Source organism: Cebidichthys violaceus, unplaced genomic scaffold (assembly GCF_023349555.1).
Source record: "Cebidichthys violaceus isolate CVI_PGR_0920_01 unplaced genomic scaffold, fCebVio1.0.p SCAF_7, whole genome shotgun sequence".
Taxonomy (NCBI): domain Eukaryota; kingdom Metazoa; phylum Chordata; class Actinopteri; order Perciformes; family Stichaeidae; genus Cebidichthys; species Cebidichthys violaceus.
Genome location: NW_027176927.1, coordinates 8,411,698 through 8,437,997, shown reverse-complemented (window position 1 = coordinate 8,437,997; position 26,300 = coordinate 8,411,698). Strand labels below are relative to the sequence as shown.

The window sequence follows — 26,300 nt, the reverse complement described above, 5'->3', positions numbered from 1 at the left end:
TTGACAATTATGTCCTGGAACGAAGTAATATAGGTCGAGTGGAATGTCACTAGATGTCCCCTTTATTTTAGGGACCGTTTCATTTAGTTTTATTTAATGTCGTTTGACGAAATATGACATTTTATTCAGGGATTGCATTGGTTGCCCTATTGTCGCGTGTGCTACGACAACCCTGAAAGGACCCCTTTGTAGTCCAAATTGTAACTGTCCAGTTACATCTTTTTACCAGTTATTTCATGTTAAATCAACTAGTTTTCTATTATAAAAAACAATTCAGTTTGTTTTGCTCTCTAATATATAGCATTTATGTGATTGTGTTTATAGTACTCAAAAGGAAACAAAAGTGGACAGCTAAGACAACAAATACAGTACTTCCTTCTCCACATACGCCAATTCCATTCCACAGACAAGAGAAAATTAAATTACTACAGCAGTCGATATGAGTAAGGCCTCTTCTTGAAATATTGAATCAATTCCCGGAATCCATGATGGGAGCCTCTAGTCTGGCTGCATTGATTTAGCTCATGGTCGGAATGAAATTACAACTGTGGCACAGCAGTGCAGCACAGGGGAAGCAGAGCTGTGGGTGGACACTGTAAAGCTGCTTTTTACTGAAACAAGAGATTAAAGAAAGAACACAAGCAGACAAGAAGGATTTGGTAAAAAAAAAAGAAAAAAAAAAAAAGAATGTTTTATTTTAGGAAGTATTTCATGTTTCGTTTGCTCTTTTTTTTCCTCTTTCAAAAACACCATTCGTCATGTTCTCACTGCAGCTTTTAGCAGTGTACAAAAACTCCCCTGAAACCTTAAATGTGGAAAAACAACAATGAATGGAATGTTACGGTCAAATGCGTCTCTTCTGGGTTAAATGAGTCAAAGCCATGTTCAACGGCGGCAAGTGACAAATCAGCCACACACCCATTTCATCTCAAGGGGTCAGTACATGCTTATGACACATTTGGTGTACAATCAACTCCTGATACCACTCCCTGTACCACACCTCAAGTTGCTACAAACCGGTGAATGCGGCGCTAACGTGTTACTCATGTTACGTGGGAAACAGCAGCTCTCATGAACCTTTATCTGATCATGCTAGGAAACCTTGGAGCACACCCATTTTAGTTTTCTTTCTTTTAATTAAATTCACTTCAAGGCACATTTAAAGCTATCTCCCCCAGCGATCAAACACCTAACAATCTCCTGACTACAATCCCATGGTGCGCTGCTCCCACTTCTCAATTGCACTATTATAGCTTTAGATTGGTCCCAGTCAATTCACAACCAATTATATTGCTGCTTCACTGTGTTCAAATTAAGAAGTCACGCAAAATATTTGTGTCAGTTATGTTAAAGAGATTCCAACGGAAAAAATGCATTCCAGGACAAGATTTCATTAATGTAACAGCTTTCCTGGCTGTTATGGACACCTTTGCTTTGGTTTTCCTCCAAAAAACAAAAAACAAAAACCCTGAAAGTACACACATAAACCCATCCAGTGGGTAAATACACGTACTAAACAGTGACGAACTTTTACGATGAACGCAACAACCAAAACTTATGAAAAAAGGTGCTCGTATGACAGAAATAAAGAGGTTTGAAACATCAGCAGGGCAGCTCTCCATGAAGTATCCAGTCACACAAAAATATATATCTGGCCGTATCGGGATGCCCTGCTAAATGTGAGTGGAAGAACAAGTGGTCCTCTGGAAAAACCTCTAAGTGTGTGCATGATATGCACATTTCATTGCAGAAAAAAACAACTATTTGGCTCTAGGCTCTCGGGTCTCATGGTGGGGCGGACAGTCAACGCAACAAGTTATTTGAAATGTTAAAAGGTGTCCACGGACAATCGACACGCACCTGACCGTTACAAGTAAGGAAAAAACTAAACGCGTCAGAGTTATTATTATTCTCTTGCTTCGCACTGCACCTTTCGTAAGTTTGCTCTCAAAGCGGTTTGCTATGATACAGTACATTCATCGAGTGGCAAGAAGGAAAATGAAATCGTCGTGCTGGCACCAAGATCCTGAGATGTTACTAATTATTTTTTGTTTGTTAAGATCTTAACATGAAAAATACACACACACACACACACACACACACACACACACACACACACAATAATTTTTTTGATCTAGCGCTCCCGCAATTTTTGACCTTAAGAAATAAATACCCTCAGTTATGCTCGTGTTACCGTCTACGTCTACTTAGGGGAGTACCTAATCCCAAGTACTGGTGCAAAATAGGAGTCCATTTCTTTTTTTGTTTTCTTTCCAAAGTGTGTTCACTGGGAGTATATCCAGCACACCAGCAGGCCGACAGCCACGGCTGCCCCGGCGCCGACGTTGAGCAGGATGGGTCTCCAGTACAGCCACGTGTCTCGTTTCCTCTCCGAGTGGCTCAGTCTCTGTTTCATCTGCTGGACCTTCTGCGCGGTGCTGGCAATCCTCTCCTCGCGATGCCGCTTTCTGACGCTGAAATAAGAGGCGGTTAACGGGTGAGTGGTCGACAAGTGGCTGCGTGGGAATCCCATCAACACTGAGCTCAATTATTACTGAAGAATAAGAAATGGAACTGTAGGGAGGGGTCAGGGATCAGTTTCTCTGGGGTCCTGAAAAGGTGACATGCATCGATGACCTGACAGCGCGCTTGCTACTTACTGCCCCGAGTCCTCTGCCACGCCGTGGCCGTCCGGCACTCCTGCCAACAGGTGGTCTCCCGAGGCGGCCTGGAGCTCCAGACGGGGCCCTGGCTGACCGTTGGGCATGCTGTCGTTGAGGTGAGGCCGGGGTGGAGTTGGTGGTGGTGATGGAGGGGGCAGATCTGGCTCCTCCAAGTCGTCTCTGGACATCCCTCCCTGCTTGTTCTGCTGCGAACAGGGCACGAGACACAGAAACGCAAAGTTACGATGGAGAGGACAGACGGAGTTTGGAGAACTGAGAGAATATTTTTGGACTGTATGAGATTGTCATGTCTGTTAACACTAAATCTCTAGAAGACCAAATTCACCTTTGTGTTTATACCACTTCAATATACAGACTGAAAGCTTCAGAATAGCTACGGTAAACTTACAGAAATGCAAAGTTTGTTGTTGCTTTATGCAAAGGCAGACCGTTGGTGGCAAGTGCATTGCTACAACATTTAAATAATAATAATAATTAAAGCTGCAAGCAGCGATGAACGGGCCCTCGCCTCCTCCCGCACGTCGGGGGTGCCGGCGGGACTCCAACGTATGCAGCCGAGATCGTCTGCGACAGTCGGACAACGCACGTCGGAGTCCGATGATTTTTTTCTGCTTGGACCGCGTGATGCAGGAAATGATGCTATGCAAATAGTCCACAGCATCCTGTATCCGCTGTGTGGTGCTACAGAACATGCACAAACATGTTTTATGTTGCTCTATAACAACTGTAGACAACATTGTGTAAAAGTCATGTAAATCGGATGCCATTTGTCAAAAAACGCAGAATTACTTTGGCCAGCAGGTGGCGCTGTGAGTATTAGTGAAAATGAGCTTGTAGACATCCTCAGGCCATGAGTGTTATCAAGCATGGGAAGTTTAGGAGCGTTTGGAACAAGTCCGGCTGAGTTACATCAGCTTTTTTCATGGGGAGTCACGTAAAGTAGCCGCCCGCTACGGCTAAGCCATTCTGTCAAACGTAAAGCTTTTGATAACTTTTAATCACAAAGGTCTTGAGACTGTACCGACCAAATTTGAAGTGGATCCGACAAAGTGCCTAGGATGAGTTCGTTAAAGTATAGCGACTAGGAGGAGGAGTAAATAAAAGTATAAAATATGACATTTTCCTTTTGCCAGTAAGTGGCGCTATGAGTTATTGAACATTTTTCAATTGAAATGTGCTAAGGGTTTAAGTAGCATCATGCATAACAAATTTCGTGCAGATTGAATAATGTACCTTGGAGTTATAACAACTTCTTTCTTCCCGACCAATGAGGCAAAATGGCCGCCCCGCCACGTCATGGTTCTTTGATGAAAACTCTAGCTTTTGATAACTTTTCATCACAAAGGTCTTAAGAGCATCCCGACCAAATTTGAAGTCGATCGCATGAATTCTCTAGGAGGAGTTCGTTAAAATACAAAGGCTGAAAACATGAAAAATCACCAAAAAACTGAAATTGAGTGAAATACTGTAGCGCCCCCTATGGGTTGAATGGAATGAAAATTGCAGGGTATGTTCCACCATGCAATATGCACAAATACTGCAAATTTGGTGATTTTAGGATACACGGTTGAGAAGTTATGTGTATTGAAAAACAAGCCACGCCCCAAGAAGTTCATTGGTACGTATCTTCTAAACGCTTTAAGATATCAACAAGCTTTTGATAACTTCATGTGATCTTGATCCAATAATGATCCACAGAAAATTTGGTAGCAATGTGTGTAGGAGGAGTTCTCAAAAATGTGTTTTTCACAAAATTCAAGATGGCGGAAACTTTTTCCAGGCGGAGATTAGGGGTCTGAGAGGCTTTTTTGTAGAGCTAGTGGATCTGGACATGTGTGTCAAATTTCGAGTAAATCGGACATACTGGCCGAGGGGCGTCGCCGGTCCAACTTTGAGGGGGCGCTAGAGAGACATTTCTTTTCACACATATATGAAACCTATATCATACCTCTATTTTCACCAGGCCTGACAAGTCTGCAAAATTTGGTGAGTTTTCATGTATGGCAAGTATCCCAAATATGCGCCCAAAGTACAAAAATAAAAATCATAATAATAATAATAATAATAATAATAATAATAATACCCCATAGAATTTCAATAGGGCCTTCGCTGGCCCGACGTTGTCGGTGGCTCGGGCCCTAATAATAATAATAATACCCCATACAATCTCAATAGGGCCTTCGCTGGCCCGACGTTGTCCGTGGCTCGGGCCCTAATAAAAACTCTTAGAATCTCAATAGGGCCTTCGCTGGCCCGACGTTGTCCGTGGCTCGGGCCCTAATAATACCCCATAGAATTTCAATAGGGCCTTCGCTGGCCCGACGTTGTCGGTGGCTCGGGCCCTAATAATACCCCATAGAATTTCAATAGGGCCTTCGCTGGCCCGACGTTGTCGGTGGCTCGGGCCCTAATAATCCTTACAATTTCAATAGGGCCTTCGCTGGCCCGACGTTGTCGGTGGCTCGGGCCCTAATAAAAACTCTTAGAAACTCAATAGGGCCTTCGCTGGCCCGACGTTGTCGGTGGCTCGGGCCCTAATAATCAGTACAATTTCAATAGGGCCTTCGCTGGCCCGACGTTGTCGGTGGCTCGGGCCCTAATAATATATATTTTAACAGATTTGTTGCAGGGGCATTGTTGCAGTTTTAATATATACATTTTGCTTTCATGCTATTATCAGGAGCAGGTAGAGGAGGGAGGAAACAATGTAAATATCAGGTGTGCTGGCTGATTGCATAATGATACTGATAATGGTTTTAAAGTAAAAACAAACAACCAGAAGAGTGATACTGCAACAACGCCTGTTTTTTAGGCACGGTTGCAACCACAAGGATTCATTTATTCTAATATTAGTTCTAATCAGAGTTTCACAAAACTAGGGTTTTAAAATGAGTTAATCCAGATTCAAAATGAAGCTGAGCTCTGTCGCATAATTAAAAACGAATCTCTGTTTTGAATGTTTTATCAATATGAAGCTTGCTAGTAGGCTATACAAGAGGGGGGCCGTTAACTTTAGGCTGCTTTGTAACCCTTAATAAAACGGTGCATTGTTTGTTAATCAATCCATCTCAAAAAAAGGCAGATATTTTTAGAGTTAAACCCCCTCAAGTGTAAGTTTAAAGTTAATACTGGATCACGTATTTTGAGTTTTGGTGCAAAAGAATTCAATCTAACCAAATTTAGAGTGAAAAACTAAACTGATGTTTTAAATAGAGGCTTGAATGGAATCTTTCTTAACTAGTTTTAAAAGTTCAGTGCTACGTGATTGAAAGTTAAACCCAGATTTAAATCGGGTTTAAAAAGCTACCTGGGCTGCTGAGTTTACCGCTGGGATGAGCTTGGCTCCCTCGATGACCGCCATGTAGGAGAAGCGGAGCTGGTCGGGGGTCTGGATCAGGCCCATGCGGTATTCCCTCATGTCCAGCAGCACCTTCTGTATGTCCACCGACGACGGGTTCTTCCTCCTGTTCATCTGCCAAAAAAGAAATGTCCCAGGTTTTCACTGAAATCCACTTCTTTGATGTGATGAATTAAAAAATGATCTCTGCATTGAAGTACAATCCAAACATGCAACAATTTCTCCCTCTAAAACTATCACAGAGTACATTCATCTGGGGACACCCCCCCCCCCGCCCCCCCTCTCAGTCCTCACCAGCACCAGGCAGGTGTCCACCAGGGCGAGGGTCCCTGAGCGTCCGATCCCAGCGCTGCAGTGCACCACCGAGGGCCCGTGCTCCGGTCCCAGCGAGCCGGACTCCCGTACCTTGAAGAGGAAGTTGAGGAAGGAGGCCGGGGATTCCGGGACACCGAAGTCAGGCCACGTGGTGTAGTGAAAGTGGTAGATCTCCCTCGACTCCCCCATCTGCAGCGGAATGTGATGTCAGGCCGTGTTTAGCAGCATTGTGGAGACAAGAGTTCTGCATGACTTGGGGCTGATTTGTCACTTGGAAAAACATCACCCCCACCCGTCAAGCAGAGCACCGATCATCATACGATTTAGACTAAGGCTGTGGCTGCACTCGTCTTTTCAAATCAGCCAGACCACATGCAGAGGTGGGCCCGGCTCGCATTGAGTTTGGATCTCAGTGAGGCTTGGACAGCATCCGCACAATATATCAAACTTCCATATCGTCTTCCCTCCACACTGGAGTTCTTCTCCAGAGGAGAGCAAAAGGGAGGAGACCAGCGCTGAGTTCCAAATCACTAACTTTTTCTTTTTTACTTCTAGTACGTACTGCAGCTGCCCTAACAAAGTACGTACTGCTGCATGCAGTGTGCATTCAATAGGGACATACTACTTTCGTCATAACATTGCATCTTGGCTCAAGTATCCGCTGTGCCGAGGATCGTGGGTCAAAATAGCCAGAACAGCTTGCTGACTTGCACAGGGCAAAATGTGACTGGATGCAGTAGGACATCCTGGGATTTTTTTGGCATGCTGCATTTGACGTACTATGTTATGAACACACTACATGTTTTTTCTGGCAAACTAAATAGTGTGCAGAATGGGCACTGGGGTTTATTGTGAAGAATTTTGAGGAAAATGTGCTTATCGCCGAATCACATGAGCTTCGTTAATAACAAGTCCACCAATACTGCAGGGAGGAAGTAAGCAGAAAAAAAAGACTTGACAGGAAATGGAACCTGTTTATCCACCGTTCCGCAAAATGTTATCCAATCTGTATCCGATCAGGCAGTTCGCATTTAAGTGTCAAGTGTGGACACAGTAACGCAAGCAAGATCCGGTCTCGGATCAGCTAACTATCAGAACTGGTGCACGAACTCGGAGCGTGTCCTGGCACGACCGGATGACAAAAGTCGCATTGAAAAGACAAGTACACCCATAATAGCTACGACCACGCAGGATAACGCGAGCTGAGACTGGCTAAGTAAAGTTCAGAGCCAGGAGCTGTCCTGAAAATTAAAATCTGGATGAAGTGACAGAAGCAAAGCAAGGGGGAGAACCAATTCTTTAATACAGTTAACGCACTGCACTTTTACAGAACTAGACACCTAGCATTTTCCCCACCGACAAAATATCAACCCAAAATTCGAACTACTCTGCAATAAAAAAAGAAGAAGTTTTTATCTCATAGTTTGCCTCTCATGCTTACCACTGTGTTCTGCAGCTCCAGCACTCGGATCGTGTAGTAGGACCGGTCCTCCTCTGAAAGCAGCCTGACAACGAACCCCGTGTCCGTGAAAGACATCTGCAGCTCCTCTGTGGTGGGCCAGTACTGTGCACACTTCTCCTGTTGAGACAAAAAAATTAATTCAGTTGGTCTTGGGATAAGAAAGCCACTCGCTCTCCACGGGCCTCTGAAGGATGAGCTGAGGAGTGAAGTCTTACGGGATGAAAGCACTTTGATCCATAGCGGACTTCATTCCTAAGAACATTGCGTGAATTCAGGGAATCCATCTTCGCTACCAACGTAAAGGAATGCACTGTGTACAAATAACACTCTGGATCACATTACTTTCCCTCAGTGTCACTACAGTCAATAGTGCTGAGATACTATACCCGATAGGACTTGGCAGCTTGTTTACCACAAGTCATAAATAAGCAGTTCCCACAAAGCATTGCAACCCCGATGAGACCCAGTATGAAAGTTTTGGGACAACTTTTAATTCCCTGTGTCGTGGCAGGAACGATGAGAAGAGACGTAGTAGTTGGAGTTTGCAACCAGCGGGAAGTGTTTTAATGTACACAAGGTAACACTCAACAAACCCAAAGTATTAGTTCTTACAGCTTACTCTTATAGTCTCAAGTCAGCCCCTTATGTCACTTTCCACCAATCAAATCAGTCGATTGAACCACAAATACAGCACATCTGGTCTCCTCATTACGTCATGCTCTCATGTCCTCGTCTGGGTCAAGAAGACATTCTGGCAGGACAAATGATACACCTACGGGAAATGTTTGGGATCAATTGGAATGATATATTCCATCTTGTCTGGCACACCTTCCTCACTTTCGAGGAATGCTCTTATGAAACCAAGTGTTCCAAGTTCAACATAACAAGTTATATGAGGATTTTCTTCAACACCAGTTACCCTGAAAACTGTGTTAAACGTCTTATTGCTCCTTCACCTGGATGATGTGGTTTGTTTTTACATGAATCTGCTGAAGGGGGGGGGGGTTTCTCTGTGCTCACCTTAAAGGGATAGTTCACCCCCCAAATAAAAGAAAAAATGTCCTCTTACCTGTGGTGCTATTCATCAGTCTAGATTGTTTTGGTGTGAGTTGCCTAGCTATGTCTACATCGGTAGACATAGATGTCTGCTATGGTTGAAAGAAAATAGTTCCAACATGAAACCGCTCACAATAAATTCTGTGGATTATCTGGAGTAACAGGGTCATGTTTTCTGGAAAGACACATTGCTGCACTTTGAGCACCACAAACCAAGTGCCATATAGTGCCATTATATTCAAGAGAGGAAAGATATGTATTTGTGGGATGAACTGTTCCTTTATATCTTAGTTAGTTTGGAAGCCAATCAGTACACAAGTACAATGTGGAAAGTTTAAAACCTCCAGTGCACGCACACTGAAAATGAACTTTTAAAGTGAATTAGGAGGCATCTTGTGTCCAGCAGTTAAACTTTTGATATGAAAAGATAGTATAGTATATATTTGCATTTTCATAGATTCTGATGTTTTCATCGGGGGAGAAGGAGTAGATGTGACTTTTAACGAAGTTCTTCCATCTTTTCTTAGTGGAAAAAAATGATAACAGACACAAATCACTCTTCAAAGCAGAGGAGGGGATCATTTGGGGCCTAACAGAATCTTGAGGAATAGCTATTGAGGACTGATGAAGCGTAATGATGAAGTGTTCTTCAATAGATAACCACAACAGGAAGACTTTTTCTAAAGTTGGAAGGTACAGTATGTTCTTGAATGCATTCATTTGAGTAAAACCAGTAGCTCATATGTTTCCAGCCTTTCAGGCCCTCTTAGCAGGTTAATTAAAACCAGTTAAACAGAACAAAAATAATAAAAAATATAAAATGTTACTTTGCCAGCAAAAACATATAATATTTAAATACAGAAAAGTTTTGGCGTAGTAGACTTAAGAATGACAAATAAAGTCAAACTATCATAGACAATGGATGCAAAGTGCTCTGTGTGTAGCAGGAACATCTACAGCCAACACTATCAAGATCTGACACCTGGAAACAAGAAAGTCAAAAAAAATCTACTCACAGATCCCTTTTCAATGACTCTGTTGAGCATTATAACAGCTTTGGAACACTGTTCCCAAATCATCAGCCAGAAATGACCACAGGTGTTCCTCAAAGGGCCCTGTGGACACAAAAGAGAGAAATATACATGGAGAAGAAAAAAAAAACCCTGTCGTTATCAAAAGCTCACAACACTTCAGAGTGAAATCCTGTACATTCTTCTTCAGACTTTTTTTTTTTTTTTTAAACATATACTTATGCAGACACTGCTTGTGTGAAGCTGTACCTGAGAGAGAATGTAAGCTCGCTGGGCTTCCTCCACCATCACTAAACTGGCGTTGATGTAGTCATTTTCAGAGTTTTCGAGTTTCACCCGACTGTGGTCGTCTGAAACCAGGTGGAGACAAACACGGCGCAATTACAAATCACACAGACATCGCAGGAACACGTTGTATAATAACAACCTCGTTCATCTCATGACTCACATGGGCTGACGTCTCTGTAGCGGTTCAGATTCCGATTCGCTGGAAGCTTCGCCACTTTGTACGGATATTCACTGGCTTGGTTACGGATCTCCTGCCAGACACCAGAAACAAAAGATACAAGTGGGAAGTTAGGAGTGCCCCATTACGTTGATGAGGAACCAACACACGCTGTGAAGCAAACCGATGCTTACGGATAACATACACCTACTGTCTGATTGAAGTGGAGGCCAGTAATACAGCCCACACTAATGTGCATACCACACAATGATACAAAGGTCTTTACTACAACATGTATGCTGTGCTAGATTCATAGGAACTGTTGTTGTAACATATGAGATGTTCACGGTACGATGACCATCACAGAAAATATCAGTTTTGCAGTATTACACTGTTATTAATATTATGATCATTATTATCAGTTATAATGAATGACCTTAAAGGAATGAGAACGGCATTATCAAAAAAATAATAATAATAAAAACCTGATAAAGTATAGCATGGAATCGTAATGTTATATAGCAAGTTTACATGCATTTTGATTATTATTATCAATTAACACCCTGTAGATGCGCCACAGACTATACCTTTAACTGAAACACACACTCACTTATGTCAATATTACCATCTATTTAGATACCGGTTCTGATAGTTAGTCAAACATGAGAAAAGCAATTCCACTTCTCATGATATAATTATTACACTCTGCATAGTTTTAGACCTTTGACTTCCTTGGTACTCTATCAAAATAGATTTTCCAAGCCCGGGACAGTTTATCCAGCTTTCACTTTATAAAGTGACTGTTTACGTGTGTTTCTCTGTAACTTCCAAACAGGGCAGCGTTAAATGTTAGCTACGAAATCTCTCCAACTGCATGTTATCCCCGGGTTAGTAGTTACATTATTATTATTATTATACGGCCATAGCCAGAGTTCAACAACCGGAACAGAAATAATAGAAATGCTGGGCTCTCTCAGACAGCTGGTGGTGAAACACATGCGCTTTTCTCTGGAAGTCCTGATGAGTTCTCAGAAACTGCAGCTGACGTCTGCGAGCGTCATCCAGCATTAGCTAGCTAACCGAGCTCAACTGTGCTGCACGTTTTCTTGCTAACGTTACAAGCTTTCTAGCTACGGAAGTCAGGGACTACTAGCGCGGACTGCTAGTTTCTCATTCGTCCTACATACGTGCATAGTACTGTACATAACCTCTACATGACGTGATGAAGTCTATAGCTCACCACAAGTAACTGAGTCGACTAGAGGGCTAAAAGTAACCAAATACTGGGAAAGGAGTCTAACGGGTTAGCTAACCAATTAGCTCGCCAAGTAACGTTAAGTTAGCAACCGATCGTCATAGAAACACGAGAGGCCCAGTGTCCCGACTTACATTGAAGAGGTTTTGCCATCTCCCGGACGAATCGATATCTTCAAATTCTTCTTCCATCGTGTCGTTATTCGTGCCCCGAGACACTTTCTGGATGATCACAGAGTATTTACAGTACCGTTCACTAAGTTACTCCTTTCTGCCAGCCATCTAAACAGCGCTGTGTGTGTGTGTGTGTGTGTGTAACCCTGGGGATCCCTGCGGGGAGTCTGCTGCTCCAACACAATACTGCATGCACGCTGACTTACTGGGTTGCCAGTTATGTGTTTTTGTCAACCAATCAAAAAAAAGACTTAATCACATATTGCTGTATTAAACATATTATGGATGTTTTATTATATTATCGACATATGTCAACACTGACCCTTGCAGTAAACGATTTAATTATGAAAGCTAGTTTGTTCAACCCTAATTTTAATTTTTTTTATTTCACATTATACACAAGGCATGAATAGAATGATAAATAAAGTACCATACAATACAAAATAAACATTTGACAAACACTTCTGCCATAGACCTCTTGTCGTAAAGTGTTCAATATGAGTGTTAATACAAAATGTAGGTAATAACTCCACCAAACCTGGCAACCCCAGTGAACGGAGGAGGAGGGCAGTTTACTTGGCAGTGGAGCTAAAGTGTACATTGTTAGAGTAAACTAATTTCTATTTGTCAGCTTTGCATTTTCAATTTTTTCCAAATTATATTCTGATTGCTGTTCAATTCGACACGACAAGTTTCAACATAGTCTTTATCCTAAAGTAACTCAAAACATAATTTACCCATAGGATTAAACTAAAATTGGTTTGAATGCGCCCCTCTGTGGTCAAATTGGGTAATTGCGCACACGCTGCACACTACGAGGACCCGCCAAACATACACACACACACGCGCGCACACAAGTTACGTGTAGACACGTGACAGGCCTAGCTTGGCTAGTTTTCCTGCTAGCCAGATATAATCATGTTTGTAGCGCGTAGTATTGCAGCAGATCATAAAGATCTAATTCACGATGTATCGTATGATTTCCACGGCCGGAGAATGGCAACTTGCTCCAGTGACCAAAGTGTCAAGGTAATGTCAGTTAACATGAAGTATTATTCAGCAGTTTGCTAACATTAACAAGCTAGCGTTAACTGCTAGCCTGTTAGAAACACCCGTAACGCGTTATTGGATTTGCTGTCTCATTTCCCACTACTTGTTCAGAGACGTTACGTCAGGTCATTTGCTAAATCTGTTGTTAATTCTGACTATCGCATGCAACTTCACTTTATTAAATTTAGCTAGTTTGCCTGTAGCATACAAGCTAGGGTAACGTTAGCTGTAGGCAACTTAGACTGTGTAGCTCATGTAAACACGGCAGAAATACCCCTTGCATGTTTAGTAACGTTACACCTGTCATTTAGTAAGTGTTATCTAACATTAGTTACTTCCTATCATTGTTTCTCATCTTCTTTCTCTCAGGTTTGGGATAAAAGTGAGAATGGAGAGTGGCACTGCACAGCCAGCTGGAAGGTAAGCCTCCTGCTGCTTCATTCATTTTAACCATTAAAGGCTTTCCTGGTCAAATCTGAGTTTATACGCCAGCGTGCTTGCATAACAGCATATCTATTTATGTCCTACTCGGTGTCTCTTGTGGGCTTACGGATATAGATACAGCTTGAAATGTAAATTAGTGTTATGGTTTATTGATTTGTCAAAAGATGTATTGTCTTCTGTGCAGACACACAGTGGATCAGTGTGGAGAGTGACCTGGGCTCATCCAGAATTCGGGCAGGTTCTGGCCTCCTGCTCCTTCGACAGGACAGCTGCTGTGTGGGAAGAGATTGTAGGGGAGTCCAACGACAAGCAGAGAGGGCTGAGCCACTGGGTTAGTGCAACGCTAGCATCACGGCTGGTTGTCAGGCATCAGCTTCTGGTTATCAAAGCTGAAACTATGTTTGCCATTTTAAGTCACCTTATATACGTCAGCTGAATAATGAAGCGACTATACATGTTATGTGTGTGTTGTGGATGCTTTGCAGTATAGTTTTCCTTCCAGCTTAAAGATGCCGGGATACTTCGCCTCCACAGACGTCAAAAATTTCCTTTTATTTATATAATATTTACAATTTTGCTAATGCACCAAATATTAAAAAATATTTTTTTATATATATAGTTTGTTGTCCCTATTTTTTATATATTTAAAAGTGGTTTTCTACAGTCGTTTGTTCGAACCTGACCAAATTGTTTCCACGCTGTTCCGTTTTTAGATAAAGAGAACCACGCTAGTGGACAGCAGAACCTCAGTGACTGATGTGAAGTTCGCCCCTAAACACATGGGCCTGATGCTGACCACCTGCTCAGCGGACGGAGTGGTGAGGATCTACGAGGCCCCCGACGTGATGAACCTGAGTCAGTGGTCCCTGCAGCACGAGATCTCCTGCAAGCTCAGCTGCAGCTGCATCTCTTGGAACCCCTCGAGGTTAGACCGCAGTGTGACTTTGTCTGGGGGGGGGGACTGTTGAGACATTGAAATGTGTAGAAGATTTACAGTTCTTCAGTCCTAGTCCTAGCTGTAATGTACCTTGCCTTGCAATAAAACTTAGTATTGCTTGGGCACTCGCAAGAGAAATGGGGTCGGGTAAAGACAAAATATACGATCTGAAGCGCAAGTTTAGTTGGGTGAAGTTGGAGGATGTAGGCGAAACAAAACACCAGATTAATTTACTTAAATAATAATGAAACATGACAATTAACTTTAGTCGTTGGTGTTTTTTGATAAACAATAGTTTAGGGGCAAGTAAAAATTGACTTTGGCCAAGTAGATTTCTGACAAAAAACAATAACGTTGAACCCTGTCGCGGCTCACTGGGACACTTGAATTGATCATTCATGTTAAAATGTCTGCTGTGAAAAAGCCTTTTGTATTGGGTCTGAAACCTAATACTTCTTGTCTGCTGTATTACTGCCTTACGTGCTCCTCACATGCTCTTATTTCCAAGTTTAAATGTGGAGTTACAACTTAACCCACACAAAAACACACAAAACTGTGCAACAATTATTATCAATCACAATACAGATGCTATTAACCCCAGGCTGTGGGATGGAGTAGGAGAAGTGTTGCTCAGTGAACTGTTAGTAACAGCAGTGAATGTCATGAACAGAAACAGTAATTTATGCAGGATGTGAACTTTAAAAAAACAATAACTTTGTCTTAATAACCAGCTGTGTGTATTTCTGGAGTTGGACATTCAGTGAAATCCTTTGTCTTTACATAAATAAAAGAAAAGAGTTGGTCCAATAAGTAACATTCTGGCAGTGTGGTGTTAAATTCAAGACGTTCTGTAAATTACCTTTTCAAATGGAAGGTTTTCTCTGCTGCCGACCTTTTCTTAAACATATGAACTGTGAATTTGTGACACTTGTCTCGTGTGTTTCCTCCCTGCCACCTAGCTCTCGTGCTCACCCGCCAATGTTTGCAGTGGGGAGCGACGACAGTAACGTGACGTACGGTGGGAAAGTTCAGATCTATGAGTATAATGAAAACACTAGGAAATATGCAAAAGCAGAGACGCTGATGACGGTCACCGACGCCGTCCATGACATCGCATTCGCCCCAAACCTGGGGAGATCCTTCCACGTGCTCGCCATCGCAACGAAAGACGTCCGAATCTTTAAGCTTGTTCCCATGAGGTGACTAATTCCATATGCATGCAACGTCTTAACGGACGCGCTTCTGCAGCCGCAACCGATTTAGAGCAATTCTAAATGACAACCTACCGCTGTGTGAATACATTTTCTGATCCATCGGACAGGAAGGAGAGCACCTCTACGGGACCCACTAAGTTGGAGGTGCAGATTGTGGCTCAGTTCGACAACCACAACTCCCAGGTGTGGCGTGTGAGCTGGAACATCACCAGCACCCTGCTGGCCTCCTCCGGTGATGATGGCTGCGTGCGCCTCTGGAAAGGTAAGAGGTTACTGTCGGCTTCGGTCGACGACTGCTCGTCTGTGTTCCTTTAAGTTTAGTGACTGCTATACTGACAGATATTTTAGTCCAACATGTTTAAAATACTCTCACCAGGTGTTGAGTGAATCAGTCGATTTACGAAAGATCAATCAGATCGGGTCGCTCAGATAGTTATTCTCAAATCATCTGAGTTGTTATGATGTACATTCAAATAAGTCAAACATGGGACCTTACCAGTATGCCATATTTTACCACTAGGTGTCAGACTTGACTCAGCTGCCGCTCCTGAGTGGAACTTAAAAAACCCAAACCAAGAGTTCCAGTCTGGGTCACTTTAGGCCGACTGTCTCAATCTCTCTCACACATTATGCACATACATGCACACTTTTACACACCCAAACACACACAGAGGGAGAGAGAGAGGGTGTCAAAGGAGAACCACCTCCTCTTTCGACGTACTCCTCTCACCCTCCACTCAGTCAGTAAGAGAAACAGATGTCCGTCAGGTACACACATGTTCTCCCCTCTCGTGGAAGGTTGTGTGTTGGAGTAGAAACCCGCTACTGTCGCGTCTTTACTCACTGAGCATCCCAGAAGCACCGACCCCTCTGTTCAGTTCCTGTTCAGTCAGGAGTACAACAAAAAGTCAAGCAGGATTTTTAATTTTTTTCCTCAAACTTGTGGTAATTGTTCACTTACATTGTACTTTGCTTTGCTGTCTAATGAGACATGAGGACTAAAATCTAACTTCAAGGGTCCTTTGCATTGAAGGAAAACGGCTACAAATGTGCAATGATCACATCAAATTACAGCGATGGCACATAAAAACAAATTAGCCTACATGCATGGCTATAAGGTAATAAATGAATGAATAGTTTGGAGAATTGGGCAACAAATATAATAAAAGACCTGGCTTTGTTGAGACTCTATCTATTGACACACATAGCAAACAGCGCTACCTGTATGAGAATAATTCATGTTTACTGAATTATGTGCGATTACTTTTCTGAATGTCATGAGCTTTTTTTGGGGGTGATGCAGCTGCATCACGTGGTGGTTGTGCCTCGGCTCCCTCTCATTTGTGTCACATTTTAATTGTCCATGTGTGGAATGTAAAAGAAGGAAAAGTACCAAATGACACATTCCTCCATCAGCCTTTTTCCACTTTGTGGAGGAAATGATGAACTCATGGTCACTTGTCGATCATGTTGCAGCGTGAACACTCACTTTATCTCCCGTGTCCCCCCCGCAGCAAACTACATGGACAACTGGAAGTGCACGGGCATCCTGAAAGGGGACGGCAGCCCGCTCACCGGCTCCTCCGGTCAGCCCACAGCCATGAGCACCGTTGTGGGCTCCTCGGTCCAGACCTCCCAGAACGCCCTGAACGGGATGTCTGCAGGAAGGTAGGTGGTGTGGTGCGTCCGCCGCCACTCACCCAGCCCGAACCGAGCCGACCCGAGCCGGTCAGAACTGACAGCTTATCATGCCTGACACTGACCGGGACTGCAGCCGCTCACTGACACACCTCCTGGGCCCCACACTGACCAAATGATGCACTCATGCAAAGAGCTTGGCTTCCGAGCCTGCGGAGTTGGATGTGCTGTGGTGTGTTTATTTTTTTTCTTTCCTCTTGACTTGTACAGATGCATGCAAGAGTAGTTTCCACTTTGCATTGTCAGTGTTAGCGCTAACCATACTCTTGGTATAAAAATAAACCGCTTTTATATAAATTCGATATGTGACGATTATTTCAAATTTATATTTTGGGATATGCAGCAGAACCATTTTGATGTCTGGTAACATTATTTTGTAAATATTGAGAAATCTGATTAGCTTGAGATTCCTATGTCTCTATTGCCATTTTGAGATCACTTTTCAATTTCAATGCATCCTTGAGCAAGTAATGCCAAACTCTTTGCTGAGCAGAAGGACTTGAATGAAGCTCATTAACCAACCGTAATAACAATATGAGTATGATCACACGGGTATGAATACAGCCACTGACAGTTATGACTCTACAGCGAGACAATGTAACTTGTCAAAGAAGAGATAACGGTCTTTCTTTTACAAATGCAACGTTGAATTCATAAGAAATGAAACTCACACTTTCTCAATTCAGTGCCCTCAGGTTTGTTGTGGCTCCAGCCTTTACTTGGTCTGGTATGGCCAGTAGCTTTAAGTGGCTAAGTGACTCTTCATCTGCTATAGGTACAGTTAATGTTTTGGATTACAAATGAGTTAATATTGGATGTTTATATGAAACTGTTTCAAAAGTGTTTTAGCTCATCAGAGTCGGTATGTGGCTGTATTTATGTTCAACTTTAACAACCCTCTTTACTTTACAAAACCTCTGTATTTACCAGCTTTGCAGTTTTCAACTTTACTCTAGAGTCATCTCTAACCTTATTAAACATCTGCATATGACATGCTCTAAAACCCAGATTTGATTTTTGTAAAATGGCTTTGCATAAAAGATTGTCTTGCATTTCGTCTGTGAGCGGCGGGCTTGTTGAAGTAATGTGGTATTGTACTGCTTGTTGCATGCAGGATTGGCAAGAGAGCTCCCTTTGCCCCTCCCCTGCGGCAGCTGACCTCTCCAAAGACAAACCAGCATCCTGCGTATTACTAATGTCTCCTCTGCACCAGCTGCCACTTGCCCTTGTGTCTCTGCGTTTGAATATGTCATGTCTTAGCTGAATACTTTCTGGTGAAGGGCTCTGTGATGGAATTTAAACCTGCACGGTTCTGCTTTCACAGCTTCCACTTTGTTTAGATTCCAACCTGCTAACGCACATCCACCTTTTAGAGAATAAACCCTTATCACTACTCTGTCTGCCATTCTCCCCTCTTTTTTCAGTTTCTAAAGCATACATGCATCCTTTTTAAATCTCTCATTTCTACTTCCTTTTGACGTGTTTCCCCCTTCCCTATTCCATCGTCTTCCCCCTGTCTGTGTGTCTGTCATCTGCGTCTCCATCCGTTTTTTTGTGTTGCTTCAGGTATTTCTTTCCGCCTCTGGATCCTCCCAGAGCGGGGACCGGGTATGGTCACCTGCTGCCTCCCTCCTCTCTCATAGAGCATTGTGACGCTGAGCCTGCTCAGCCTCAGCAACAGCCTCTTCCCCACAGACTCTACTCTAGAGCACTGCTGCCCTTACCAGAGGCTGAAGGACTGTGATTTTTTTTTAATTTTTTTTTTTTTAGCTCAAATAAGAAGGGATGGGGTTAATGGGGAGGGGTGGGTGGGAACAACACAAGTGCCATTCATTTCTAATAAAGATTCTGTTTTCTAAATGTTTTGTTCTTTTTCCTTCATGGAGATTTAGTGAATTTTGCATGAAATGGCCAGTGAAGCCATTTTGATAACCATTTCAATGTTAGTATGTGAACAATCAACTAAACATTCCTCATATTCAGTTTTGTATTCTAGTTCTTTAAGTTTATGGAATGTGCGTTTAAAAAGCACATAGTTTTGTTTATTTTGGAGTCCTGAGGCGGCCAGTAAGTTTTTTCCGAGGTTCACCAACCCCCAACCTTTGGTGCCTGCAGAGGAAGTGTTATCGCTCACGGTGGTTTAAAATCACACATGGTGGAAGTCAGAATAAATGCCACAAGATATGAGAATTTTATTTTTGAATAGTTTTCCTTCCACACACAGAAACTGACGGCATTCATTCATGAGTGACTGATTACCATGTGGGACAGCTCCTATATAGAAATAGCACATGATTCATCACAACACATTTCTTTTGTAGGACATTGATCCACTATTTTTCAATGCTGAATTGGGTGAAAAGTCACAGTTATTGTTGACACTTTATGAATGATATTCTAAAACGTGTGAATTGGTATGGTACTTTGAAAGCAACTGGATGTGGCCTACTTTTTTAAACTTAAAAATGTCTTCTCCCAGCTTTACTCTGAATTAAGCAAAATAAAGGGCATGCCATTTGTTTTGACAGGAAGGATAACATTTATTCATTTCATGGCTCACTCCTATTGATGCCTCAAAAAGTGGAATGCTCGGGAAGCAGCTGTCTGCTAACTAAGACTCCTGCAGTTGCTTGGGAGGAACACTTGATCCAACAAACTCCACTCTCAACCTGCAACACATATAATGTACATCTTTTATGTCTCTCTGTATGGTAGGAAAAGAACCTAACTTACACTCATTAGCTTATTTTTCAACCTAATGCTGGATTTTTACTCTATACATTTCCACAATTTATTGTATATTGTTGTATTCTATATTGCCATTAGATGCACGAACTGTCCCAAGTGTCTAAAAGTCCAGCGGAATGACGTGAATCCCAGCCTATCAGGATTGACAATTTCCTCCTCCTCAGTTTAGTTGTCCAATCAAAGCGGTTTAAATTGGTTAAGTCCCGCCCACGTGACAGGGACGCTCACGCGGGCTTCCTGTGGATTTTGGGCGCTGCTTGGTTCCTCCAAACAGTCGTATGGGTTGTTTGTTGTGCCTTTTTTTAAGAAGTAATGACTAACTCAAGTGTTTGGGAAGTTTCTTTTGGAACTTAACGACGCCTTGCAACGTGTCCGCACCAGTTTATAGAGACAAACCTCGAGTTGGACAGGAACCGAGATCTCGGCGGTCTTCTGGAGTGTCGGACGTGAGTTGAAGTCCAACTAACGTGAACGTTATGATTTAGCGCTAACGTTAACTCTCTTGTTGAAATGGACCATGGCTTTGGGGTTTGGGCAGCACGCAGTTTTAGTCAACTTATCTGTGTCGTCTGTAACTTGTGTTGCAACACTTGTATCGAACTTAATAATGGAAGATAATGTCAGTTAGCTCAGATTTGGAGTGTGTTGGTGCTTTTGACAAACCCCTCTTGTTTTTAGCAAGGGGCGCTATATGAGCTAGCGTTGAAAGTAAGCTAACCTAGATAAATCAAGTTAGCTCGTTAGCGTTAATTGCTTTCAATTTGTTTTCTGGTAGCCAGGCCAAACTTTACACCCCTTGAAACAATATGCATGAAAATATTTTTATATATTTGCGGTAAACTACTTTTCATATCTGATTTTCACAGCTGTGAGGTGGTATCAACACGCCGACATACAATCTGAATGGTCCCATCCCTGCCAGCGCACTTTGAAGTTTGCATGTATTTTACTTCGAGTTCCTAAAGTAATACCGACCTGCATTTATGCCCCCTAGTCCTAGACATTACAGATGGTCTTCACCTGCTGAACTGAGGTCGAGCCACATTTGGCTGTCACCCTCCTCCATTCAAAACCATGGCAGAAAGTTTCTACAAGCTGGAAGATGAAGCCTTCCCCAGTTTCCTCTGCAAGTCCCTGAACAGCACCGGCGGCCGCGCCACACTGGGGAATGTGACACTGGGTTCAGGCCCTGGACTTCCAGTGGCTGCCTCCACAGTGGCTAAAATTAAACCAGGCTCTGACAACAGGTGGGAGCCCGCTGCTGCTTGGGACAGATGTGGCTTTTTGTGGAAATGCTCTCATGCATTAATCTGTGACTCATGACACAAACCGTTTTGACTAGTGTGAGAATGGACGCTGAAATCTTTTCCAATTCCTGTTTTGGGAAGTTTGTGTTTTTACTAGTTGAAGCATTGAAATGCTACTGTGAAAAGGGAAGTATTTATATGCTAAAAATAGATAAGATAGGAATACATTATGACAAAACACGCAGACATGATTGCCAAATATAGAACTGCATATGGATACATGTTGCTGCAGCCCTTTCTAGTGTCTTACATTTCCCACTAAAGTAACAGGATGTTCACAGTGAGTCAGTGCTCTGTTGCTAAATGTCATTTTGGAGCAGTAACCCTGAGGTGGAGCTGTTTAGCACGTTACCAACCAGTTGTTTTGTACCAGCAGTGCTATGTGCTCTTTCATTACAGAGGAGATCCTGTTGAGGCTTCATATCTGGAGGCCAACTCACAGTCATCTGTTCGAGAGCAGCCCAAGTTTGCCCTCAGCTTCAAGGATGACTTGTGAGTTTATAAATACACGTAGTTCACACTGCTGATTTGTTTTTGCAATGTTGTCAGTAAAGAAAAAAAAAAAAGCTGATCTCATGTTTTAGTTCGTAGAATTGCTTTGTAATTGCATATTTTTTTCCCCAAATTTGTTGTAATTGCATTGCTTGCTGACTAATGTTAGCATGATTTAAATCCGTGCAGGAGATTGTCACCTAAAAGCATAAGCCATGCTATGAAATGCAACGCATATGCATCTAAATGTTCATTTATCTTTTTGTGAATCAACCCGTCTAGGTTGAATTCTTTCACTAAGTACTTTTCTAGTTATGTACATATGTTCAATGACAGTGAATCATGCTAAAAGCATGGCATAAATATATATTTTGTGTAACTAAAAATGTATGGACATTCTTAGTCTTAACTATATTAATTTATATTCCTCCACCTTTTTCCATGTCAGTTTTTTTGTGAACCTAATTATTTACATCCCCACCTGCTTTAAAGGGACAATGCGGATGACTTCATTGCAGCCCACCGTCTGTCAGACATGCTGGTGAAGATTCATTTGGATGAAAGCGCATCTCAAAACCGAGGCTCCATGCTGGGGCTCCCTACCACGCAGATGGGCTCAGTCCACGGCCGACACACAGAACTCGGGACGGGTAAATATCAATGCACCGGTCTATATTGGTGTTTTTATTGCCAATCTGTTGCTATGGCAACGGCTTTGGTCCATGTTTCCTTCCTGTCTGCTCGTGCATTAACAAACATAACAGAAAATACAAAGGAGTCCATTTACAATGTTTTATGATGTAAACTGTGAAAAGGTCAGTAGGTATAACACTGCCCAGCCTCAGAATCAGTAATCATTCCTTTCTTGATTGGAAAACGTATCAAAGGTGGGTTCACCTAATACCACATGAACCTATATGGATGTATATTTGTGCTTTCTGATATATAAAGAAGAAACAATTGTCATTATTAGATGAAGACACATTTTCTTTGAATGATACTAATGTACTTTGTTTTTACTGTCTCTTCTGACAGATCTGTCAACGGGGCTTCTGACGTTTGCTCATTTTGGACATCCAGATAGCACAGATGCAACGGTATACATTTTGGTAACTCTTGACCAGTTAGTTGACAGTTGTACATTTTATATGATTGATCTTTTGCAGTAACCCGTAGACTCAAAACTGGGCCATATAGATAATAATAATAGTCATTTTATTGCTCATAAAAATGTGGACCTTTTTCATGTGCATATCAGAAAGAGAAAATCACGTGACCCATTTTGAGGCTTAACTCGTATAATTGAAAACCTTTTATGTTGCTTAATTTTCAGTTTAATGTCTTTAGAATTAGGCATATTTCGTCTTTTAAATAGTCTCGTTCTACCCTAGTTCCTTACAGGATACAAAGGATTTTCAAAAATATTTTCAAATATAGGTTTGTGTTTTGGATTTTAAACAATGTTTCTAATGTATGAATGCTGTTTTTACCTCCAACAAAACTATGATCAGGTTCCTGTGAATCCGTTCTCTTTTCCTGGACAGTTGAAACAGGCTCAGCTCTTACCAGCTACAGCCGAGGAGGTCGACGACGTGCAGAGTGAGGGAGTGGACAGTGACCATTTCAGTGGCAGCAACTCAAGCTTCCTGGTGAACGAGAAGCTCATGTGTGTGGACAGCATGAACAGTGACATCACAGGTTCACACAGCCTTTTTATTCAGCCTTCTTTTTTCAACATAGATTACCGACATTTAGTCAAAGCTTGAGTGATTTTGTGAACGTGCATTTGATTCCCAGATGATGACATTGATTCGAACGACTTGCCTGATGATGAGCTAGAGCAGTATTTCAATAATCTGGTGCCTCCTGCCATGCAGAGAGGCAGAGTGGAGGGCCAAGAGATTCCTGCAACAGTAAGTCCCCTTTTGAAACACTTTGTCTCTTACACCTTACCAGCATTAGTGAGTCATTAGACAACTGTTTAAAGTGGGTTTTCATTCAACTGTCATTCACTTGATCTGTTGTATCCGCATTAATATATATGTCTTTGTTCATAGGGACTCCCCGGTGTTACTGACAACATATCAAACCCAAGTTCTACAGAACCAGACCAGTATAGACACCAGTTCCTGGATGACTACAATCAGGTGAGCACATTTACACCCTTACTGTTTTGTGCCCATGTGCTGATTACATGGAGAGTAAGTATGAATATGATCTTTCTGCCTGAAAATACTGTTGAGTTTTGTAAATATCACCTGGCAATTTGTGGTTTTGGCGAAGGCTTCCCAATTGCTCTGACTCTCTACCTGCAAATATGTCATTACTTTTGTGAATCATATACTTAACTCAAATCAAACAACCATTACATGTTCTCCCCATATAATTTATTCTCCATGTCTTTGTAATCTCTCACTTTCCTTCAGGAGGACTTCCAGATGCCGGATGTGCGTCTGGCTGCTACGGGTATGGACTCGTGTCCTGCCAGCGCCGAGGACACCGAGGACGAGCTGGAGTGTGTCAGAAGGAGCAGCAGTGCCACCAGGACACGGCTGCTGCCCAGCACCTCCCGACAACTGGTCAGAAATCAAAAACAATATTATCAGAATTTTAAAACTCTCAAATATAATAATCAGTTTAAGCCTTAAAAAAAAATCCTACATCCAGTAGCTTCATCATTTCTGATCAAAATGTACTTTACAACAGAGTTTTGCTTTATGTAATTTCTGTTTGTATCCACCTGTGTGTACAGGTTGGAGAGAGTAACCGTCCCAGTTTCAGGCCGGGCTTAGAGGGAGGCAGTTCTGATGATGAGGCTTCCAGCGGCCGCGGCGGTCCATCTCTGTCTGGAATCGAACACAGACGATCTGCTGAGGGACAAGTCATCAACCCTCCAGTCACGGGTACAATATGCAGCTTCTATCCCTCTCCTTCCTTGCCTTATTTATTCCTTTTTGGTTCTCTGGCTGCTTTTCCTGCATTCTTGATATTTCAAAGTGAATGCATGTTATGATATGTATTCAAAAGTAGTTTTGAGGGAATTTATTTTAGACCGATTTAATCTTAAAGTGACTACCGTTTTTTGTGTCATTGCGTAACTCCAGGGGATGGAGGAGGTGGGGATGGGAGCAGTGGGAGCGAGGAAAGCGGAAATGACGGAGGGGTTTCGACCATCCCCCTCCCGACGCCCGTTGTCCAGACCACCTATGATGTCCTGCGCGGGCTGGGGATCGTGGGGAGCAGTGCTGCTGGTGAGGATGAGGACGGCGAACTGAATCTGCCAGGACACGGAAGGAGCGGTCTCTCCAGACATACTGAGGTAAGAATGAGGCTCACTTCTGGCTGCATCGGAGCGCCTAGGAACACAGGTATCATTCATGTTATCAGACGCATGTTCTTTATCTGCAGATTTCATCCACACTTTAAATCCTATTGAAGACATCTTTTTGTTTTTTACACCTCACATACTTCCTGTTTGCCCTCATAATGTAGTAGATTTTATTGGCCCACTGTTATCTTCTATAGTTTTTTGCTTTTACACCTAACAGTTAAATAATTCCACAATGGTTGCAGATGGGCGACCGTGTGGGTCCTGTAGGAATAGGAGAGGTCAGCTCTTCTTTTGGACCATCAAGGGGAACTCAGAGGCTTTCTCCCGTCAACTGGAGCATGGCCCTGGACCGACAGGAGGCACTGGTGAGTACATGTTGATTTTATATTACATTTTGTTTCTTGTTTTCTTTTTTTGTATGACTTTAATTGAATGGTGGTGATACATACATGATGTCAGGGAACATTTAACAAGAAGATGCGAAGCACTGTACAATAGAACATACTATAAAAATTAAGGCTTCTAAGGCTAAAATACTAATACATATGATTTGTGGCTCTTTGGCAATGTGGTTCTGATTTGAATGGCAGGATGCGATGGAGAGCACAGAGTCTGGGCCCACTGTGGACCAACTTCTGGACTCAGCCTACCTGAGGAGTGGAGCTGGACTCAGGAGACCTCAGGACTCTGCAAATGTAACTTTCTCCCACCTTCAAGGCACCCAGGGGAACTTCCACCTCTCCCAGGTACAACACGGTCAACATGTAATATTTCACATTTCAACACGTTTTTAAATCAAATTGAGAGCTCAGAGACAAGTATCCAAACAAATTGTCATTGTTATGCAGCCTTTTTACCTTTGTCAACAAACCCACCCTTAGGTGCTGCTGCCAGAATGCGATGATGATGATGATGATGATGATGATGATGATGATGATGATGATGGTGGTGGAGTAGATGAGCCTGATGGATCCAGGCCTTCCTTGGGCCTAAGGGGAGGACCTTGTGGTGAATTGACAGCAGCAGAGGCCTCGGACAGCACCAGTGAGGACGGCAACAATCCTCTTTCCACCTCGCTGGAACCAAAGTATTTCTCCCAGAGCTTCCACCAGGACCAAGAGGATTCAGATGACGGCTGGAACCATTGCCCAGCCAACCTGGAGATGGAGTTTCAACAAGGTTGGCTTTATCTGTGACGTTTAGATCTAGGCACTCAAACCTAATACACAATGAGCCTGAAATCTCAACTTTCTTTTAGTTTGTTAAGAGGAAAAAAATAGGAGAAGTTAACTCCAGATGC

General features: G+C 42.6%; 3 protein-coding genes across 11 annotated transcripts in view; 2 read left to right on the top strand and 1 right to left on the bottom strand.

Moving 5' to 3' along the window:
• Window positions 1–634: 634 nt before the first annotated feature.
• ptpn2a (protein tyrosine phosphatase non-receptor type 2a) lies at window positions 635–11,970 on the bottom strand. 4 transcript variants are annotated; one of them, XM_068735873.1, is made up of 9 exons: window positions 11,741–11,970; window positions 10,355–10,445; window positions 10,156–10,256; window positions 9,892–9,990; window positions 7,799–7,936; window positions 6,337–6,546; window positions 5,992–6,156; window positions 2,661–2,869; window positions 635–2,474 (listed from the first exon to the last, which is right to left on the bottom strand). In XM_068735873.1, exons 1-9 carry the CDS (start codon window positions 11,795–11,797, stop codon window positions 2,285–2,287), a joined length of 1,260 nt encoding a protein of 419 aa, XP_068591974.1. In that variant the 5' UTR covers window positions 11,798–11,970; the 3' UTR covers window positions 635–2,284. The 4 variants fall into 4 exon arrangements, with proteins under 4 accessions (XP_068591974.1, XP_068591975.1, XP_068591976.1 ...); XM_068735874.1 differs by having other exon boundaries at window positions 2,661–2,866; XM_068735875.1 differs by having other exon boundaries at window positions 6,010–6,156.
• A 646-nt stretch (window positions 11,971–12,616) lies between these two features.
• On the top strand, window positions 12,617–19,079 carry seh1l (SEH1-like (S. cerevisiae)). 2 transcript variants are annotated; one of them, XM_068735995.1, is made up of 8 exons: window positions 12,617–12,808; window positions 13,199–13,249; window positions 13,458–13,604; window positions 13,987–14,198; window positions 15,170–15,409; window positions 15,532–15,686; window positions 16,939–17,092; window positions 18,237–18,779. In XM_068735995.1, exons 1-8 carry the CDS (start codon window positions 12,698–12,700, stop codon window positions 18,316–18,318), a joined length of 1,152 nt encoding a protein of 383 aa, XP_068592096.1. In that variant the 5' UTR covers window positions 12,617–12,697; the 3' UTR covers window positions 18,319–18,779. The 2 variants fall into 2 exon arrangements, with proteins under 2 accessions (XP_068592096.1, XP_068592095.1); XM_068735994.1 differs by having other exon boundaries at window positions 12,618–12,808; window positions 18,689–19,079.
• Window positions 19,080–20,161: 1,082 nt separating this feature from the next.
• Window positions 20,162–26,300, top strand: part of cep192 (centrosomal protein 192) — a 33,067-nt gene continuing 26,928 nt past the window's right edge. For 4 of the 5 annotated variants that reach the window (XM_068735222.1, XM_068735221.1, XM_068735220.1 and 1 more), the window contains exons 1-14: window positions 20,162–20,316; window positions 20,865–21,117; window positions 21,577–21,669; window positions 22,162–22,319; window positions 22,705–22,766; window positions 23,181–23,367; window positions 23,467–23,582; window positions 23,727–23,816; window positions 24,096–24,248; window positions 24,422–24,572; window positions 24,774–24,988; window positions 25,243–25,365; window positions 25,591–25,746; window positions 25,882–26,179. In XM_068735222.1, the coding sequence (XP_068591323.1) occupies window positions 20,945–21,117; window positions 21,577–21,669; window positions 22,162–22,319; window positions 22,705–22,766; window positions 23,181–23,367; window positions 23,467–23,582; window positions 23,727–23,816; window positions 24,096–24,248; window positions 24,422–24,572; window positions 24,774–24,988; window positions 25,243–25,365; window positions 25,591–25,746; window positions 25,882–26,179 (1,975 nt within the window). In that variant the 5' untranslated portion in view covers window positions 20,162–20,316; window positions 20,865–20,944. The remainder of the gene's footprint in view (window positions 20,317–20,864; window positions 21,118–21,576; window positions 21,670–22,161; window positions 22,320–22,704; window positions 22,767–23,180; window positions 23,368–23,466; window positions 23,583–23,726; window positions 23,817–24,095; window positions 24,249–24,421; window positions 24,573–24,773; window positions 24,989–25,242; window positions 25,366–25,590; window positions 25,747–25,881; window positions 26,180–26,300) is intronic. The other variant, XM_068735223.1, reaches the window with a different exon arrangement.

Bases quoted from the DNA above. Each gene is read 5' to 3' on its own strand.
- ptpn2a (XM_068735873.1), bottom strand. From the start codon at position 11,797: ATGGAAGAAGAATTTGAAGATATCGATTCGTCCGGGAGATGGCAAAAC. The intron at 6,157-6,336 runs GTGAGGACTGAG...CTTTTTTGGCAG, and splicing joins TGGACACCTGCCTGGTGCTG to ATGAACAGGAGGAAGAACCC. The intron at 2,475-2,660 runs GTAAGTAGCAAG...CTCTTATTTCAG, and splicing joins GTGGCAGAGGACTCGGGGCA to CGTCAGAAAGCGGCATCGCG.
- seh1l (XM_068735994.1), top strand. From the start codon at position 12,698: ATGTTTGTAGCGCGTAGTATTGCAGCAGATCATAAAGATCTAATTCAC. The intron at 15,410-15,531 runs GTGACTAATTCC...TCCATCGGACAG, and splicing joins TTTAAGCTTGTTCCCATGAG to GAAGGAGAGCACCTCTACGG. The intron at 15,687-16,938 runs GTAAGAGGTTAC...TCCCCCCCGCAG, and splicing joins CTGCGTGCGCCTCTGGAAAG to CAAACTACATGGACAACTGG.